Source organism: Ailuropoda melanoleuca, chromosome 13 (assembly GCF_002007445.2).
Source record: "Ailuropoda melanoleuca isolate Jingjing chromosome 13, ASM200744v2, whole genome shotgun sequence".
Classification (NCBI taxonomy): domain Eukaryota; kingdom Metazoa; phylum Chordata; class Mammalia; order Carnivora; family Ursidae; genus Ailuropoda; species Ailuropoda melanoleuca.
Genome location: NC_048230.1, coordinates 78,368,524 through 78,386,394, shown reverse-complemented (window position 1 = coordinate 78,386,394; position 17,871 = coordinate 78,368,524). Strand labels below are relative to the sequence as shown.

The 17,871-nt window shown below is 38.9% G+C and overlaps 1 protein-coding gene across 1 annotated transcript in view; it reads right to left on the bottom strand.

The window, feature by feature from the left end:
• PLCB1 (phospholipase C beta 1) overlaps window positions 1-17,871 on the bottom strand; it is a 686,722-nt gene that overhangs the window by 659,894 nt on the left and 8,957 nt on the right. Inside the window, 1 exon segment of the mRNA XM_034640285.1 lies at window positions 10,267-10,344. Coding sequence (XP_034496176.1) covers window positions 10,267-10,344 — 78 coding nt within the window.

Genomic DNA, 17,871 nt, shown 5'->3' with positions numbered 1-17,871 from the left:
GTTTCTGTATCCATAATACAAATTTAAGTTACAAAATGACATAATTACATAAAATCATTTTTACCACCACATTTGCTTACTCAAGAGTGGAGTGAATTTAATTAAATATAGAACTCAAACAGCAACTTGGTCTAATAGAGAAAAACATAAACATGAAGGTTCACAAGCGAGGCCTCGATGTGGAGGATGTGTTTCGTAAGGATAAAACAAATAGCTCATACCTGGAACATTCGGAGAATGTAAAATAAAATGAATTTAAATCAACTGAATATTAAAAAAATCTGTTTTGGTTCAATCTTGGATATGGAGAATCTTTCTAAAAAAATGCTAGTAATTTCCTGCCTTCCCAAGTACAGTATAGGGAATATTATTCAATCATAGACAAATAATTCAAAATCTTGTAGGGCCTCTGGGTGCTCAAGCTGAGTATTACTTCTGACAGAAATTAGGCCATGGACAGGAAAGGTAGAGTGAGCACATCCTCTCAGGAAGTCTACTGACTTAATTTGTGATGTCAGCTTGCTTTCCATCAGTGTTCACCTTGGCCGCACATTAGAATCAAAAGAAGAGCTTTCCAAAAAAAAGTCCAATGTTCTGACCACACCCCAGAGCAATTAAGTCAGACTCTCTGGGGGTAGGGCCCAGGAATCAGCATTTTTGAAGCTCCCCAGATGACTTACTTCAATGTGCAACGCAAGGCGAGAATTACCTCATACTGTTTGCCTCTTCTCACGAATGTAAGAAGCCTACTGAGGGTTCTCTTCAGACAAATCTTATAGGAAAAACTAACTTTACACATTAAACAGGTTCTTTAAAAAGCAAATGGTTAAGAGCCAGGGCATACAACCAGGATTCTACCTCTGGGTTCTGATCCTGCCTCTGCTAGTGACCAACTATAGGACCAGGGGTCATTACTTAACCTCTGTGTGCATGCCAATGTCTGCACCTGTAAATGGGGATAGTAATAGCAGTTTCCTCATAGGCTTTTTGAAAAGATTAAAGGAGGGTGTCTGTGGATGTGTGTGTATATTAGAACAGTGGCTTGTGGAAAACATCACATACGTGTTTGCTATTTTTGGTGAAAATGGTAGCCATGATAATAGCAGCAATAATTAGAAGGTATGTGCAGATTGGGTTCGTGCATATTAAAAAAACTTATTTATAATATTTGAACACCAACTTCCTAATAAAATCATTGGTCAAGGTTCATGCTTTTCCCTTTTTAAATTAAACAAAATAAACAATGATAAAATAGGGGAAAAAAGAGGAGAAATAACTAATTATATTCTTTATTTTATTCTATTTTTACTGTGGTGAGTGCTTAAATGACTCAACTGTCCATCTAAACTTATTTAACCCGGGGTTGGGGGAGACTTGTCTTGCTGATTAAGTACAGAAAAGGCTTGACAAGGACCCCATCTGTAGGATCAAACCATCTTGGATTGGCAAGAAAAGGAACCAGAGAACAATCAAAAACACTCACTCTATCTACAACATCTGTAATTCAAACAAAGGAGCAAAACAAGTATCTCGGAATTCTGTTCATAACAAAGACAAACACATTTTCCACATAACAGGAAGTAAAATTATGAACAATATACCAAATGTATTTCTTCCACATATTCCTCCAATCCAGTGCCTCAAACTAATTTTGGTATCAAACTGTACAAATATCCCATTATAATAGCTTCATAGCATGGAAAGCACCCAATTTAATTTTTCCTTACAAGACTGGGAAGAACTAAATATAAGCAACTCATAAAACTGAGGCATAATTTTTAATTAAATTATATTAAGAGTAAAGTGTTTCGAATTAAAGCCAGGGTGTTCTGTATTTCTCAGCTCTGACCACAATGTATTCAAACAGGCATCGCCATTGTTATTGGCATAACGAAGTGCAGTGAAGGTGACATGAAAATCTTATCAATGCACTTATACCTTACAAACAATCCCAAAGAAACTGCAATGCTGCTATTTCATAATAACCTGCCTGATTTTAAAAGACATTTGAAGAGGTTACATTTCAGTTAGAAATCCTACTAAAAATCCACAAAACACAATCTCCAAGAAGAATTTGTGAGAGATTCCATCGTAATAACATTTCTTCTGATGTTGTGTCTACATAACCCGAGCAATCATAACATTGGGTTATCGTACACGAGCTAGAGTTCATTGAGGAAAAAACTCTGGGGCTCATGGCAATGAAAAAAAGGTAGTGTTGAGAATAAAGGGAGCTTAATCTAGAAGTGGGTTTGATGAGGAGAGATTCATTCCTCAGCAATCAAACAGACCAATGACGATCTAAATTACACCTGAAAACACTACAGCTTTAATCTCTGAGGATCTGATCAGTACGGAAGAGGAGGAGCTGCCTGATGTCAATATAGCTGTGATAATCCTAAAGTGATTTGTCTTGGGGAAAAAAGACACAGACAACCATGGTGAAGTCCAATTCATCTTGTGAATAATACCTTTTTCCTCTTATCCAAGACTTTTAAATCATCTTAACGCTCATTCCACAAGATGCCTCGGATTCCCGAGGGCCCAAGAAACTTTCACCTATGATGGAGTATTTATTAGTGAATTATCCTCAGAGGAAAATTCTTCTAAACAATAAATCCCTTCTTTTGCCTTCCATAGCTCTGTTCCCAAAACATTATGAAATACATAAATAAACATCTCGTGTGCCCAAACAGACCTAAGCTTCAATGCTTTAGATCAAAAGACCACAGCTGAGTCTAAACAGAACACAAGTCACTGTTACCTTGAGGGAGAAAAAAATATATATATTTAAAAATACACATACATAGATGATCACCTGGCTTTCAAAACAGCAGATTTGTGGTCCCTAATAATTAGTTAGAGACACTAATTGTTTAGTCAGAAAGTAGTTGTTTATTATATCCCAATAAAAAAAGCCACCACAAATAACCTTGAGAGTGTTATGCTAAGTTAAATAAGCCATGGAAAGACAAATACTGCATGGTATCTCTTATACGTGGTATCTTTAAAAAAAAAAAAAAAGTCAAACTCTGAACTCATAGAAACACTACAAAAGTGGATGCTAGGGCCTGGGGATGGGGGGAAGGTGGAGGAAATAAGGACAGGTTGGTGAAAGGGTACAAACTTTTAGATAAAAAATTAATAAGGTCTGAGGATCTAATGTAAAACATGGTGACTATTGTTGAAAATGCTGTAGTATATAATTGAAATTTGCTGAGAGTAGAACTTAAGTGTTTTCACACAAATGAAAAAATAAATCTGTGAGGTGATGGATGCGTGAATTAATTCCACAGGGGATCCTTTCACAACGTATATGTATATTAAACCCCACGATGTACACTTTAAAGTTTACAAAGTGCCAGGCATTGTGTTAGGCGCTTCACATAATACATATAACAATCCTAAGAAAGTAATATCTTGCAGAAGAAGAAATCCCAGGCTTAGATTGTGAAGAAATTCACCCAAGGTCACTCATTTAAGTAGAGCAAGAGCTCAAACCCACATCTGTCTGACTTCAGAGCTCGTTTTCTTAACCAGCTTCCAGCCTCCTAAATTATGGCTGTTTTAAGAAAACTGCTTGGCTTAAAACAAAAGTATTCATCTAATAGATTCCAGTGCCTCTTACTAAGAAATCCTCTTAATGCCCTTAATTAGGGGGCATCTATATTAAGACATAAAGCATTAAGCGTCTATATTAAGCAGTTCCTAGAGACGGATTCTAGTAAAATTAGCTTATTTTAGAGGTGGTTCCAGGACACATCAGGAGTGAGGAATTGAGACAGGAAGGGAAGGAAGGACATAGCAGGTGTGTTTGCATGCCAGTTACCACTGTGGATAAATGGGCTTAATCCCACCAAAGAATGCTGGGAAAAAAACATAAAGGATGCCCCTTGGAGTGATCCCACCAAAGAGGTGAGGGAACCGTGGTATTTACCTATCAAACTCTTTGAGTTGGAGTGGTTGGTCATTCCCAGGGTCTTCCAGGGAGCATCATGGGTGGCAAAGTGAGCACGAGTAACCAGAAACAGCAAATGAATTCAAGTGCTGGCCACTAGGGGCCAACTTGGGGCTTCTAGAGTAGTAAGGACTCGGGAATAGATTTCATGCTGCATCTGCTCTATCAGTCTTTTCAATAATGGTGAAGCAATTCAGAGACAATGAAGGAAAAGATTCAGTCCCTAGATGCTGCTGGTTAGTTAGCATTGATGGGTGTACTGCTCCAGGCCAAAGAATGATCCCAGCCCTCAGAAAGCAATCCTCACATGCATTTTGCTGTTTTCTAAGGTAATTTCAGTTATTGTTTCAGACTACCAAATAAAAATGAATAGAGTTCATCTTTTTAAATTTACAACCACATCACTGCACTCAATAGACTGTTGAGTATCCTACCCCATTGACTATACACAAGAAGAGACAAAACTGATGTTTCTGGAATATACCAAGAGAAGTGTGCTCCAAAGAAGAAACACCATTGCTAAATGATGGTTAATGAAATGTGTGGTGCCTGGAGGTTCTTTATGGAGGCCAGACTAAGTCTTTAATAAGATATTGCTAGAGTTTCTTGTGGAGATCTATGATTCATCACTTATAATATTTGTGAACTCTGGACTCTCATGCTGAAAAAAATGTCATTAAGGCTTATGTAAATATTTAATTTTTAAACTTTGCTTTTGAACTCTGTATAGAAATTTAAGATTACCATAAGAGAAGACAATCTATACTTGTCATTAATAGAAACTTAATCATCGCTCTGTACAAGGATCCCAAATGGCGTCTCATGCAAATCACAGACCAGAAAAAAACAGCAGACGGAGCAGATGGTAGAGCCCATCCCTCCTGTCCTGAGCCCCTTAAAATGACTCAATATGCAGGTAAACAGAAAGGGGGTTGTACTTATTAAATCAGAAAGTATGAAAGGCAGAAGATAAAATGGGAAAAAATGAAGTGGGAAATGACATCCCTGAAGACCACAGGCATTAAAACACAGGAGCAGATCGATGAGCCATAGTGGTGGTGATGTCGGTACCAGGAGGTCCTCAAAACACATCACATAATTGCTATAGTCTGAATGTTTGTGTCCTCCCCAGCCCTTGGTCCAAATTCATTCATTGAAAACCTCCTCCCCAAAGATGGGATTAGGAGGTGGGGTCTTTAGGAGCTGCTTAGGTCTTGAAAGCAGAGTCCTCAAGGATGCGATTAGTGCATTTATGAAAGAGGCTCCAGAGATCTCCCCAGCCCCCTCCTCCACGTGAAGATACAAGGAGAAGTCTGCAACCTGGAACAGGGCCCTGACCTTGGACTCCAACCTCCAGAACCATGAGAAATAAATTCCTGTTGTGCATAAGCTACCCAGACTGGGGTATTTTGTGATAGCAGCTTGAACAGACTAAGATTAGAAACTTAAATTAATAATAATGATGGCCATAAGGATGAGGAATAAGAAAGTCCTTACGTAAAGCAAAAAGAAAGGGAAAAAAAAGGATGAAACGTGAATACACCAAAATTGAAAATGGCAAGTCATCTTCTGCCACGCATAAGTTAGAAAAGTTAAAAGTTAGGAAATTCAAAGACAAACCACAAACAGGAAGAAAGTATTTGCAACATCTATAACAGCTAAAGGATTAACATCTAGAATACATAGAAAACTCTCAACACAAGGCAAGGGATAGAAGATTTATGTAAGAGAAAACAGGAACAGTCCATAAATGTATAAAAATATGCACAGCTTCCCAGCAAGTCAGACATTGGCAAATTAAAACAAAGAGATAAAACCGTTGCATCACATTGACAAAAATAAAGTGTTTCTTAATAGTGTTGGTGAGGCCTGAGGAAACAGTTCCTCTCGCACAAGACTGGCAGGCTTATAAAATGATGCAACTATTAACTAAAATTTAGGATATGCATAGCGTTCAATCAGCAATTGTAGTTCTGAGAAATTACCTTAGGGAACCCCTGACCCATACACCCAGAGCGGGATACACAGGCTATTACTCTGTATCGCAGGATTGTTTTCTGTAGCCGCAAATTAGAAACAAACACCAAACAGTCCGTCAATGAGAGATTAACATTAAATAAAATTTAGTAATCCATTCCACGGGATATGATACAGCAATTCAAAAGTATGAGGTAGATACACATGTAATTACATGAAAAGTTCTCTGAGACAAATTATGAAGTAAAACACAGGTTCATGGAAAAGTAAAAATAATATGATGGTATTAAGGATACAAACAGACAGACATAAATAAAACAAAATGAAATATTTCCATAGTTACACATGTAAAATTCCTTCAAAGGAGACCTGGAAGTTACCATGAAGTGATTACCAGTGGTGGACTTCTGGAGAGAAGACTAAGACTGGGGTCAGAGATGGAGAGGGGTCAAGGACATTTATATTGCTTTACTCTCTTACGCAAAGAACATATTTGTGTATTATTCACAAAATTAAAAATAAATAAAATCTGTAATAAAATAAGAGAAAGTAGTAGGACTCCTTCATCTATAAATGTATATTCTTCCTCCTGTTCCTTTTCAAACTGATGCAATTACATGCTCCTCTTCCATCTTCCTCCAAGCTCCTCTTCTAAGGATACAAGGAAGAGTCTGTTAAGCTACACTGAACATCCTACATCTGAACTAGTAGTAACTACTTTTATTTTTACACCAACCTTGGCACAGAAGCAGGGCATCAAGTTGCAAGGCAAAGGTCTACTCTGTGTCATCTTCTAGCACGATAGGTTTGTATTAACTCTTCTAACATTGACTTCTTTTTTTCGTTTTGGCCTCTCCTCCAAAATTGGGATGCAGATTCTTCTTGTAGTTACATGGTTTTCATGGCTGACAATTCCTGTGTTGGTTCCCGGCCCCAGTAGGGGACCAAAGAGAAGGCATAGCCTAATGTTGGCAACCTCTTAAATACTCAGGCTTTGCAGGAGCCCCTTTTCACCCCGCATTGCAAACAAACTCGTCTTCTTCACGTTCTATATGCCGGCATCAGAAAAACCACCATGCTTAAAGCAGTCCTATTCAGAAACTTGTTGCTACTGACAGTCACTAGGATGTACAGAGCCAAGGATAAAGAAGAAAGTGATTAAAATAAGTTCAGAGCTGGTACAAAGTATGAACATTTATCCCTTAAGATCATGTTCATATCTCTCTGCTTCCACCAGCCCCAAATAGTCTTTCAATGTTTCGCCAAAGCACGTTTGCTACCTAAAAATCACTTGCTACTAGCTCCAACTTTTAATTCTGAAATCCATCTCCTATGCAGCCTGTCTTCTCTGCCACCCGTCATGTCTATGATGAAAAATCAAGGGGGGAGTTAGAGGAAGGGAACATGTCATTGTCCATAAAGGGTGAAATCAGCAGCTCAGACTCGGTGGCTCTGGTGAACAGTATCATGTATAGGATGGTATAACGTATCATGGAGTATTAGTATCAGGTAGACGCGACCGGAGAGAGGACATGGCTAAGACATTGTGTAAAATGTGAGAAGTTTCTCCGGGGCTATAAAAAGAAAGATCTCGTTACAAGAGCTTCTTTACTAAGAGCTTCTTAAAGCCACTCAACTCGCCTCTGAGCAGACCAGGCGTTGCTCTGGCACAGGCTTCATGGACAAAGGAGAAACAAGGTGGGGAGAAGCCCAAAGGTAGACAAGAAGCACGTTACCATAAATACCAATGCAAGCTTCCAAATTAATGGAAAACACAATGTAAAGTCGACGAATAAACTTAAAAGTTTATTTTTTTTTCCTCTGAGATACGATCTCTATAATACATGTGTTAGATTCACATCACTAAGAGTCATTGCTAGAAAAATATTTTAAAGAAAGTGGGCCTCTAAGTCACATCATGATTGCACCACGCGGCCAGGTATCATCGAATGATCTTATGCAAAAACATGGACTAAAATCTTGGCTTGCCATCCCTCATTTGAGAGCACCATCTTCTAGCATACATTTCCTCTAATATATCACTTACACCCGTCCATCTCCTAGAAGTGGATGTATCACTCCTTCTGTCTCCAAGACCGGGCTTAAAGCCAGAAGAAAATGACAAACTTGGAAGCATGAAAAGTTTAATTTTTTTGCTTAAATCCTCTCATCTTTTGCATACTGATACATGATCATTGACTAGAAAATAAACCTCCTAACTCTGATATATGACTGAGGGATGACTTAGGTATTTAAAAAGTGAGAAATGAAAATTTACCATCTCTTAGCGGAACTATAAGATTAATATCCAGGAGAGGGAAAGTAATAAAGAGATAAAAGGAATTGCTACCACATTGTTTCAATTGGTCATAAACAGCATTACAACCAAGAGACGATGGTGGCTGTAAAAAAATTGAAAGAAATTTTCCTACATCTGAAAATAGGCATAAGTCAAAATCCTGGGTTCGCAGAACAATAGAGAGGCATCAAAGAACCTTCGGTCCTAAACCCTTTCTCTTTCTTAAGCAAAGAAATATTTATGATTGGTCTTAGAAGGGAGCTTAACTGAGTTGCCATGAATTATTAAAAACCCCCAAAATACCTTCTGTTGCTTTTATAGAAGCTTGATTTACAAGCTGAAAAATCAAACTGACAGTTTAGTCCCTTGTACAAATACCCAACCTTTAAAAATGCCCTAGGCATTATAAATATATCTTTCATGAATATAGCTTCAACAGTTCTAAAAATAGCCTTTAGGAGAAAAAAAAAATCCTCTTTCAAGCCATTGTTTTATACATAACAGCAGGAAACCAAACAGAATGTCAAAGCCAAAGTGATTAACACACCCAGTAATAAACATGAACATTAAGTAGGAAATCTTACTCAAATACATTTTTTTTGACATTAGCTTGGAGTCTACGGTTTAGCCCTGCATCTATGGCCAGAGATGATTCCAGCACATCCGTACTCAGAAACTAACTCCTGGGCTGCAAAGGCTAAAATTCACCTTTTGGGTGAGTGTAAACAGGCACATCCAGGACTGGCTCTGGGAGCAGATACTACTGTCCACTACCCTGAGAGTTTCCCCCAGGCTCCACCCTGACCCCAAACACGCCATTGCAAAGGGTCAGTTCCAGACCACTGCTCACAGGTGAAGTCGAAGTTGCCCCAAAGGCAAAAGGAAAAGCTGACAAATTCCAATACCTTTGGCTATAGGGACCTAACTCAGGGACGTGAAAAGACTAACGGTCCTTCACAAGGTAGCACCAGGTATTTTATGGGTTTTAATATGTATTTAGCATACTCAATAAAGCTTACCCATCTCTCCAAATAACAGAGCTTATAGGGTCAAAATATTCTGTGTTCTGTGGCCTCACGGGTTCAGGAACAGAACCATGGCATTGTCTCTTGAAATAATAACTACTTTCTATGAATATTTTTTTTCTGCCCATTAAACTCCAAATAAATCAGACATTCTACTTCTTAATAATTCAATATGGAATCATCTCAATTGGTTTCATAATAAATGAGGTCCTGAATTCATAATATGGTAGAGAGAAAGCTCATATGAAAAAAAATCCTGAAAAACTGAAGGTATGAGCTAACAGGATCTTTTTTTTTTTTTAAGATTTTATTTATTTATTTGAGATAGAGTGAGAGCGAGCGAGAGAGTGAGAGAACACAAGCAGGGGGAGCAGCAGAGGAAGAGGGAGAAGCAGGCTCTCCACTGAGCAAGGAGCCTGACATGGGGCTCAACCCCAGGACCCTGAGATCATGACTTGAGCCAAACGTAGACACTTATATTGGCGTCCCAGCTAACGGGATCTTATTCTTAAGCTTCTAATGTGAACAAACGATCATGACCCAATTCCCCCCTGAGAGTGGGAGAAACCTTAATAAGCAGCAAAGGGGAGAAAGAAGAGAAAAAAGAAAGCCAAACTTGTAGTCATTTGGGTCAAAAGTGATTTTCTTATCATTTTTCTTTATTCTTGATGAGTAGAGCTGTAGGGGGGACTTAAGTCCCTAATGCTGGCTAATTTTCTTCTACAGCAAATGTAATTCACATTTCCATGTTCTTGTCCTGAAAAAATACCAATTGTTCTAGGATTTAATATATCTAATACTTCGCACTAGAATCTTTGGAAAATCCTAAGACATTTCCACCTTAGGGATTCTAATTAGAATCTTTAAATAAATTACAAAGGGTCATCCATGAAACAGATATACTTAAGGTAACTTGTAGGTACAAGGATACACTTGTAGGTAACTTAAACACTTGGCAAATCAGCAACCAACTAGAAAATGTAAGAAAGACATATCTCAATTTTTACCTTATTTTGATCTGTCCAGTAAAAGAAAAATCCCTGAGGGTCAGTCCTCAAAATAATTGGAGTGACAATAGCGGAGTCCTAGAAATAAAAGAAAAAACACAAATATCAACATATGTCACTGTAGAAAGTCCTACCCAGGAGTTGCTTAACAAGTAATTATTGTTAAGAGTTTCTCCAAGGTCATCAATGATTAGTAAAAGTTTCCAAAAAATAGACATGGCATCCTAACTTCCCAGCATTATTAATCATGTAACTAAGCCTCTTTACTGATAATTAGAATATCTGTGCATTACCTGTAAAGGAAAAGCCCAGCATTGCATATATTTATTGATGAAGACAAAATGACGTTTTCTATTACAAAGATCTATCTAGCTTTCCAAATAATTTTAACATTAAATACCATTACCTATTTTATATAAGTAAAATTATTTAAAATCCATGCTTGAGGGTAATATTTTAAATTACATTTGTGCTATAAAATGATCTTTAATTGTACTAAAGAGAGTAAACATATTATTTGGGCATTGCTGTTTCCAAGATAACAGTAAATAAGTCCATGGTCTACATTTTCAGAAAGATATACACAAAATTGTTGCAAATTTAAATTTCATAAGATAAAATAAAACATCACAGGCAAATAGTCTTCAGAGTTTAAAGCATGCACATTATAAAGCAAAAACGGCACGCACTGTAATTATAATATTAAACATTTCTAAAACATGTGTTCTTTTCTTTTGGCAATTTTCAGAAAGGCATACCATCTGCACAAGAAAACACATGTCACTGGATATGGATTTTTATACTGAAATACTGGGGCCTTTGCAGGAATTACATTTTTAAAAGAGACATAACTTACCAGTTTATTTCAACTTTTTCATACACATTCTAACCAAGGTATGGCATAACCTCTGCCTGACCAAGAACTCTTATAATGAAAATTAGAACTTGCAGAAATAATTTTGGAATTGAGGATTGTTTTCTCGATGGGAAGAAGAGACCAATGGTTTCAGTCTACATGGTGAGCCTTATCATAAAGCTAGGCTCTGAAGGCCATCCCTTTGGGGATGCCTGTCCCCTCTGGGTGCCTCATCTTACACAACTACAACTGAAAAAAAAAAAAGATAATAATAATACCTACCTCAGAGGGTCTCAGTGAGAATTAAAGAGGATAATTTGGGTAAAGTACTTGGACCACACATGGCTCATAAAATTATTTATTATTAGTGGATTATGCTTAAAAGCTAATTTATTAAAATAGTAAATGAAAGTTTATCATGGCATTCTTTTTTTCTCGTGTCTGATACCTATAACATAAAAGTTACCATTTTTAAGTATAAAGTTCAGGGGCATTAAGTATATTCACACTGCTGTGCAGCCATTACCACCATCCATTTCCAGAACTTTTTCATCTTCCCAACCGGAATTCTACACTCATTAAACACTAACTCCTGGTCCCCTCGTCCCCCAAGTCCCTGGCAATCACCACCTACTTTCTGTCTCTATGAATTTGACTAATAATGGTACCTCATATAAACAGAATCAAACAATATTTATCCTTGTGTGACTGGTTTATTTTGTGACTGGCATCACGCGTTAAAGGGTCATCCATGTGGTAGCGGGTGTCAGAATTTCCTTCCTTTGTCAGGCTGGATAATATTCCATTGTATGCACATATCGTATTTTGTTCATCCACGCATCTCTCAATGGACATTTGGGTTGTTTCCACCTTTTGGCTATTGCGAATAATGCTGCTATGAACACAGATTCACAAATATCTGAGTCCCTGGCTTTCAACTGTTTTACACCCCAAAGTGGAATAGCTGGATCATTGATAGTCCCGTGTTTAAGTTTTTGCGGTACCGCCATTCTGTTTTATCCTGCTATTCTTAAGAAGTATTCTTAACGTGCAGTTTGGAAAATATCTTTTACAAGCATTGTGCTGTTGCATGGAAAATTCAGCTGAAATTTCAAGATTTCAAAATTACTTCTAAATATAAAAAAAAGACATCTGAAAACAAATTTAATATGATAATGAAAGAATAATTTTTAAGATAGTTTAAGCTTCTTCTATGAGATTATGTGCACAAAAGTTCACAGCAATATTTGCAATAAATCGCAGTGGTATTTCCAGACCTGTTTTATCACCCACCGTCCTCTAGAGTCGGGCAACATGAAACTTTCTGACAGGCTGCAAGCAGCACACATCCCCACTTCCGGTGAATCTGGAATTAACCTGCAGTTTTAACATATCATTCTCCAGATCTGTTGGAGACAAGAGTATCTGACAAGATTCTCATCGGGATCTTGTTGACAATTCACTGCAAGTATCCCAGACAATCAAATATTTAAACTCGGCAGGGTAAACCTGCTCAAATTTATATTTTAGAACACTGTACCAGGCTGCCTCATTTGCTTCCGATACTGCTATTTCTAGCTTATTCCCTCTCCTCCTTCAAAATTGCAGCTCCTTTGTTCAATATTTTCTTGACCCCACTCTTCCGGCCACAGTCCCTCTGTTAAATGATCATTTATCTCGGCTACCTGCCTGCTTCCTCCATAATCACCTCTAACATTCCAAGATCAGCTGGAACTTGGCATTCTTGCCATCCAAAGCAGGATTTGACCCAGAAATACATGAATATCCATTTTCAATTCCACCTGCTTTTTTCCCACCTCCCACATAGCTGCAAGTGTCTATATTCTCCCCGTACCAAAGTAGCCACTCAACCCAGATCACAAGTATTCTTAATTGTCAGAACATATGCTCTAGTTTGAAGTTTGAAATATATGGTCATCCTTCATTTCCAAGGCAACTGCAGATACACTGTAACTTTTGCTGCATTTTACTGCAGAAAAATGGAGACAACTCTCCGAAGGTCTATTTTTTATTTCTCTCCATCAATAGCCATAAGACATGGATTCTATTTAAGATGGTGGTTTTCAAACTTCTGGGTGCATCAGATTTACTAAAAGGACTGGTTAAAACACAGATTGCTGGCCCTTTCCCCAGAGTTTCTCATTCAATAGGTTTGGGCTGGGGTCTGAAAACATGCATTTCTAATAAGCCCTCAGTGCTGCTGCTTTGCCACCGGTCCGGGGACCACACTTTGAGATCCCCTGATGTAGGCCTACAGTGGGAGAAGCTTTCAGTCAAGGACACAGTGATGTAAAGTCCCAAGGAGGACCAGTGAGCTTCAAATATAGACAAACCTGTGTCTTATAAGTACATTGCTTCTAAGAATTCAACTTTAGGGGTGCCTGGGTGGCACAGCAGTTAAGCGTCTGCCTTCGGCTCAGGGGGTGATCCTGGCGTTGTGGGATCGAGCCCCACATCAGGTTCCTCTGCTATGAGCCTGCTTCTTCCTCTCCCACTCCCCCTGCCTGTGTTCCCTCTCTCGCTGGCTGCCTCTATCTCTGTTGAATAAATAAATAAAATCTTTAAAAAAAAAAAAAAAGAATTCAACTTTAACTTGCTTATTGCAAGTTATAAGGTTGTTTCTTTTCCCCCAATAAACATCTGCCTTGAAGAAGAGAACACTGGTAAACATACCTGTCTTGAGTAACAGTGGATGATGCACTGTAAATTTCCATTTACTTCTCTTTATTTGATAGAAGCTGTTCTACTTGCAGCCTAGCTCATCAATAGATCCACAGGGAGACTAATACAAGGATATAAAAAGCTGCGGCTTTGCAACTTATTTTTTTTTCCTTACTGCCCCACTAAGGATCCCTTTTGGACATTTATTTTCCTAATTTTAATACCACAGATATTCCTAACTATACACAGGACATATGTATATCTTTATACAAAATAAAAAGATTTTTTTGTCTCTCAAGGCCATTTTTCATTTTTCTGGAGGTGATTTGGCCCCAGTTGAGAATCCATGCTCTGTGCCTGCATGTCCAAGACAGACTCACTAGCCACCTGTGGCCACTGAACACTTACCATGTGGCTAGTTCAACTGAGATGTACTGTATGATTACAAAGACAGGGAATGAAAACGAGAATATAAAATAGCTCATTAATCATTGTTGATATTGATTATATATTGAAATAAGCATATTGGGTTAAATAAACTCTATTGTTAGAATTTATTCCACCTGTTTCTTTTCATCTCTTTCAGTATGGCTCCTCGAAAATGTTAAATTTCCTAAGTGGCTTCCATTCTATTTCTACTGGGTAGTGCAGCTTTCAAACTTCTGGAGAAATAAGGTTTCTCATTAGTAGGGAAATGTTTTTCACAAAGCGAACTTGGTCAGATAATTCCATCTAGCAGATTTTGGGTTTTTTCCATTTACGCAGTTACCATCCAGTTTTAACATCTAAGTAGTGCAAAATAAATCAAGTTGCTTCTCTAAGCGTCAATTCTTCAAATATCTGCATAGAGCCAGCATGCTGCCACCCTCTTAGCTACATACTCTGCCAGGTTGCGGTATGCTGTGGGTCGAGGTATATTGTGGGTTGAATTGTGCCCCCCACAAAAAAGTGTGTATGTTGAAGTCCTAACCCCAGTACCTCAAAATAAGTGTCACTGTCTCTGGAGTCTGTACATAGGTGATTATGTTAAAAGGAGGTCACAAAGGTGGGCCCAAATCCAATGAGGCTGGCGTCCTTACAGAAGAGGAAATTTGGACCCAGAAACAGAGAGAAGACAACGTGGAGACAGAAGAAAAGTCGGCCATCCACCAGTCCAGGCCATTTGCCTGAAGAGATGCTTCCCTCACGGCCCACAAAGAAGGAACCAGCTCTGCCAACCAGCTCAGATTTCTAGCCTCCAAAACTGTGAGGAAATCAGTTTCTGTTGTTTAAGCCCCCCAAGTCAGTGGTACCTTATAAGGGCAGCTCTAGCAAAGGAGTGCAAAGAATCACCTTAAACCTACGGCTAATGTCAAGGACCAGTCCACAGGCACAAAGACCCTTAGTACCATTATCAGAAAGTCTACTGGCCAACGTCGACCACAATCCTAACTCCACGGTGATCCTATGTTTTTATGCTGTTACAAGAGAACACATATGAACAAAGACATGCACTTCTAAATTAATCAATATTACAGAGTCAACAAGGAAAAATAACAATGTTCCAGAGGGACTCCCCAAGACCTGCATCAGGAGAAAGGAGAGCCAAAGATGGCAAATATATACATTGCAGGGAAAACAGCTGTGTAAACAGGGAAAAAGAATTCTAAGGGTCACACAGAAAAGCAGATGTGGTCCCATCAAACATTGGCAATGCAGCCCTAACTATGCAAACAAACAAAAAATAATAATAATAATAATAATAATAAAACAATAAACGATGCTAAGGTATTGGCTTAGGATCAATGAGGTCAGACTTCTACATGCATCAGCATTGTTGAGAATTTTCTTCCACAGGTCTAGCCAGCCTGATATTCCCCCCAAATAAAGGAAGACAGGAGAGGTCTATTACCAGGTCCAGAAGAGAAGATTCGCAACGGTGGTGAGAAGCACCATTTCAATATTTGCATTTTACTGATAGGAATAAAAATCTCTGTTAACACCATACAGGGAAAAGTTGGAAACACATTTCTTCACATACTACACAGGTTACTTCAGACACTGTAGTCCAGATTCAAACAAGAGCCCAGATCCCCAGTCATCCAAGATACTGTTGCTTAATGGGGGCATCAACTGAGGAAAGGGTCCATTTTAGTAAGATATAGTTTCTGGTGGGTATAAAGGGGCATCTCACTGTGGTTTGAGCTTGCATTTCCCTATGACTAATGACTAATGACGTTGAACAACTTCTCATGTGCTTACTGGCCGTGGTGTGTGTGTGTGTGTGTGTGTGTGTGTGTGTGTGTGTGTGTGTATTAGCCCAATACTTTTTAAAATCAGCTAAGATTTAAATCAGTGGTTTAATTTAATCAGTGGTTCTGAACTGGGGCAATTTTGCAATGTCAAGGGATAATTTGGTTGGTGACACTGGGGCTTTTGCTACTGACATCCAGTGGGTAGAGGCCAGGGACGGTGCAAAACATCCTACAATGCACAGGCCAGCTCCCTACAACAGAGAATCATCTAACCCCAAATGTCAATAGTACTGAGGTTGAAAAACACGGCTTTAATGGCTTCCCATCGACTTTATGATATAACCTTGCAGTGGCCTCAGCAGGCCACTTGCCATCCTGCCAGCATTACCTGAACCACAAGCTCCCCACCTTATTCCGCTCTGTCCTTCCAAGGACGTCCTTTGATCCTCGGAATGCCCCCGTGTGCTATTCCATTGGCCTGACACGCTCCCCCCTCCTCTTGATGGCCTGACGAAGTCCCACTCAGAACCCAGGTCTTTCCATAAATAGACTGCCTCCAGGGGACCCTTCCGCATTTCTTATGCTCACATGTACTTCCATTACCTTTTTCTGTAGCACTTACCACCATTATAATGAAATAATTACACTTCTATTTCTTTAGCATCTATCTCCCCCAATAGAATACAAATTCCCCAAGGGCAGGAACCAAACCATTTATCATCACAACTTCACCACACTAACAAAATGTCTAGCTTATAAGAGGCATCAATACATCTTTTCATTATGAATACTGCATGGGTGGACGGAAAGCTACAGCAGGAAAAGAAGCAAGGAAGCAAAGACAGGTTCTGGAAAGTATCAGTTGGGGTTGATGCCTAGCAGGTTGCCAGAAGCCACAACTAGAGAAATCTCAAAAGCAATGGTAAGGGCAGAACAAGGCTTTGGAGAACTGAAAAGGAGTGGCTGGGATGTCAGGAAAGGGAGATCATGGGTTTAAACAACACTTCCGTCATGGCAGGAAAATGATGGAGGGGCAGTAACTAAGGAAGGCTCATGAATTCTACCTTGGAATTCTTATGACTAAAAGGCATATTGATGTGTTCTTGGAGGAGCTTCAGAAGAGGGAAAACTTTCACAGACACTATCAAAGGGGAGATAATAATAAAGCCAAGATTCAGAGAAACCAGGAAACAAGGGTCTGGAACCTAGAGAGGTATGCTTACCCAGAGACCAGAGGTAAGGTGGGAGAATGTAGGTGGCCCCAGTAATTAAATGAGGAGTGGGAAAGGAAGGAAGTCTTCGTGAATCATTACCATAATGAAGAGAATGTTTTCACAACCATCAGTCCTTCCTTCTGTCGCTCCCAATGTGTCTGAATTGCTTTAAAGGCTAATTTTCACAACAATACCTGGGTAGTCCTGTGAGCGTCTTTTTCAGAAAACAGAAGTCACTGGTAACATTCAGAATACGGGATGCAAATACACTGAGCATCATAATTTTCAACCAATATTAAATTGCAATTGAGTACACTCTCAACCTTATGCCACATTTATACCTTACAGGAAATCGGTCCTGTAACAGCAGTCAGCTCTGTATTGACACTAAACATTATGCTTCTCCAACTCTCATCAAGAAACCCTATCTAAGAAGGCCACAGAGTCCCTTAGGACTCTGGGAGATTTCAGATAGAATGGAAGGATGTAAGGCAGGGCTTTCCAACCAATGCCACGGGCAGTAGTCATGAAGGTCTCTTCAGAACAGGACCAGCCTCCAGGTCTGCCTCCCCTGTGTGAACACACTGCAGACACTTCCTTCATTCCACAAACATTTTCT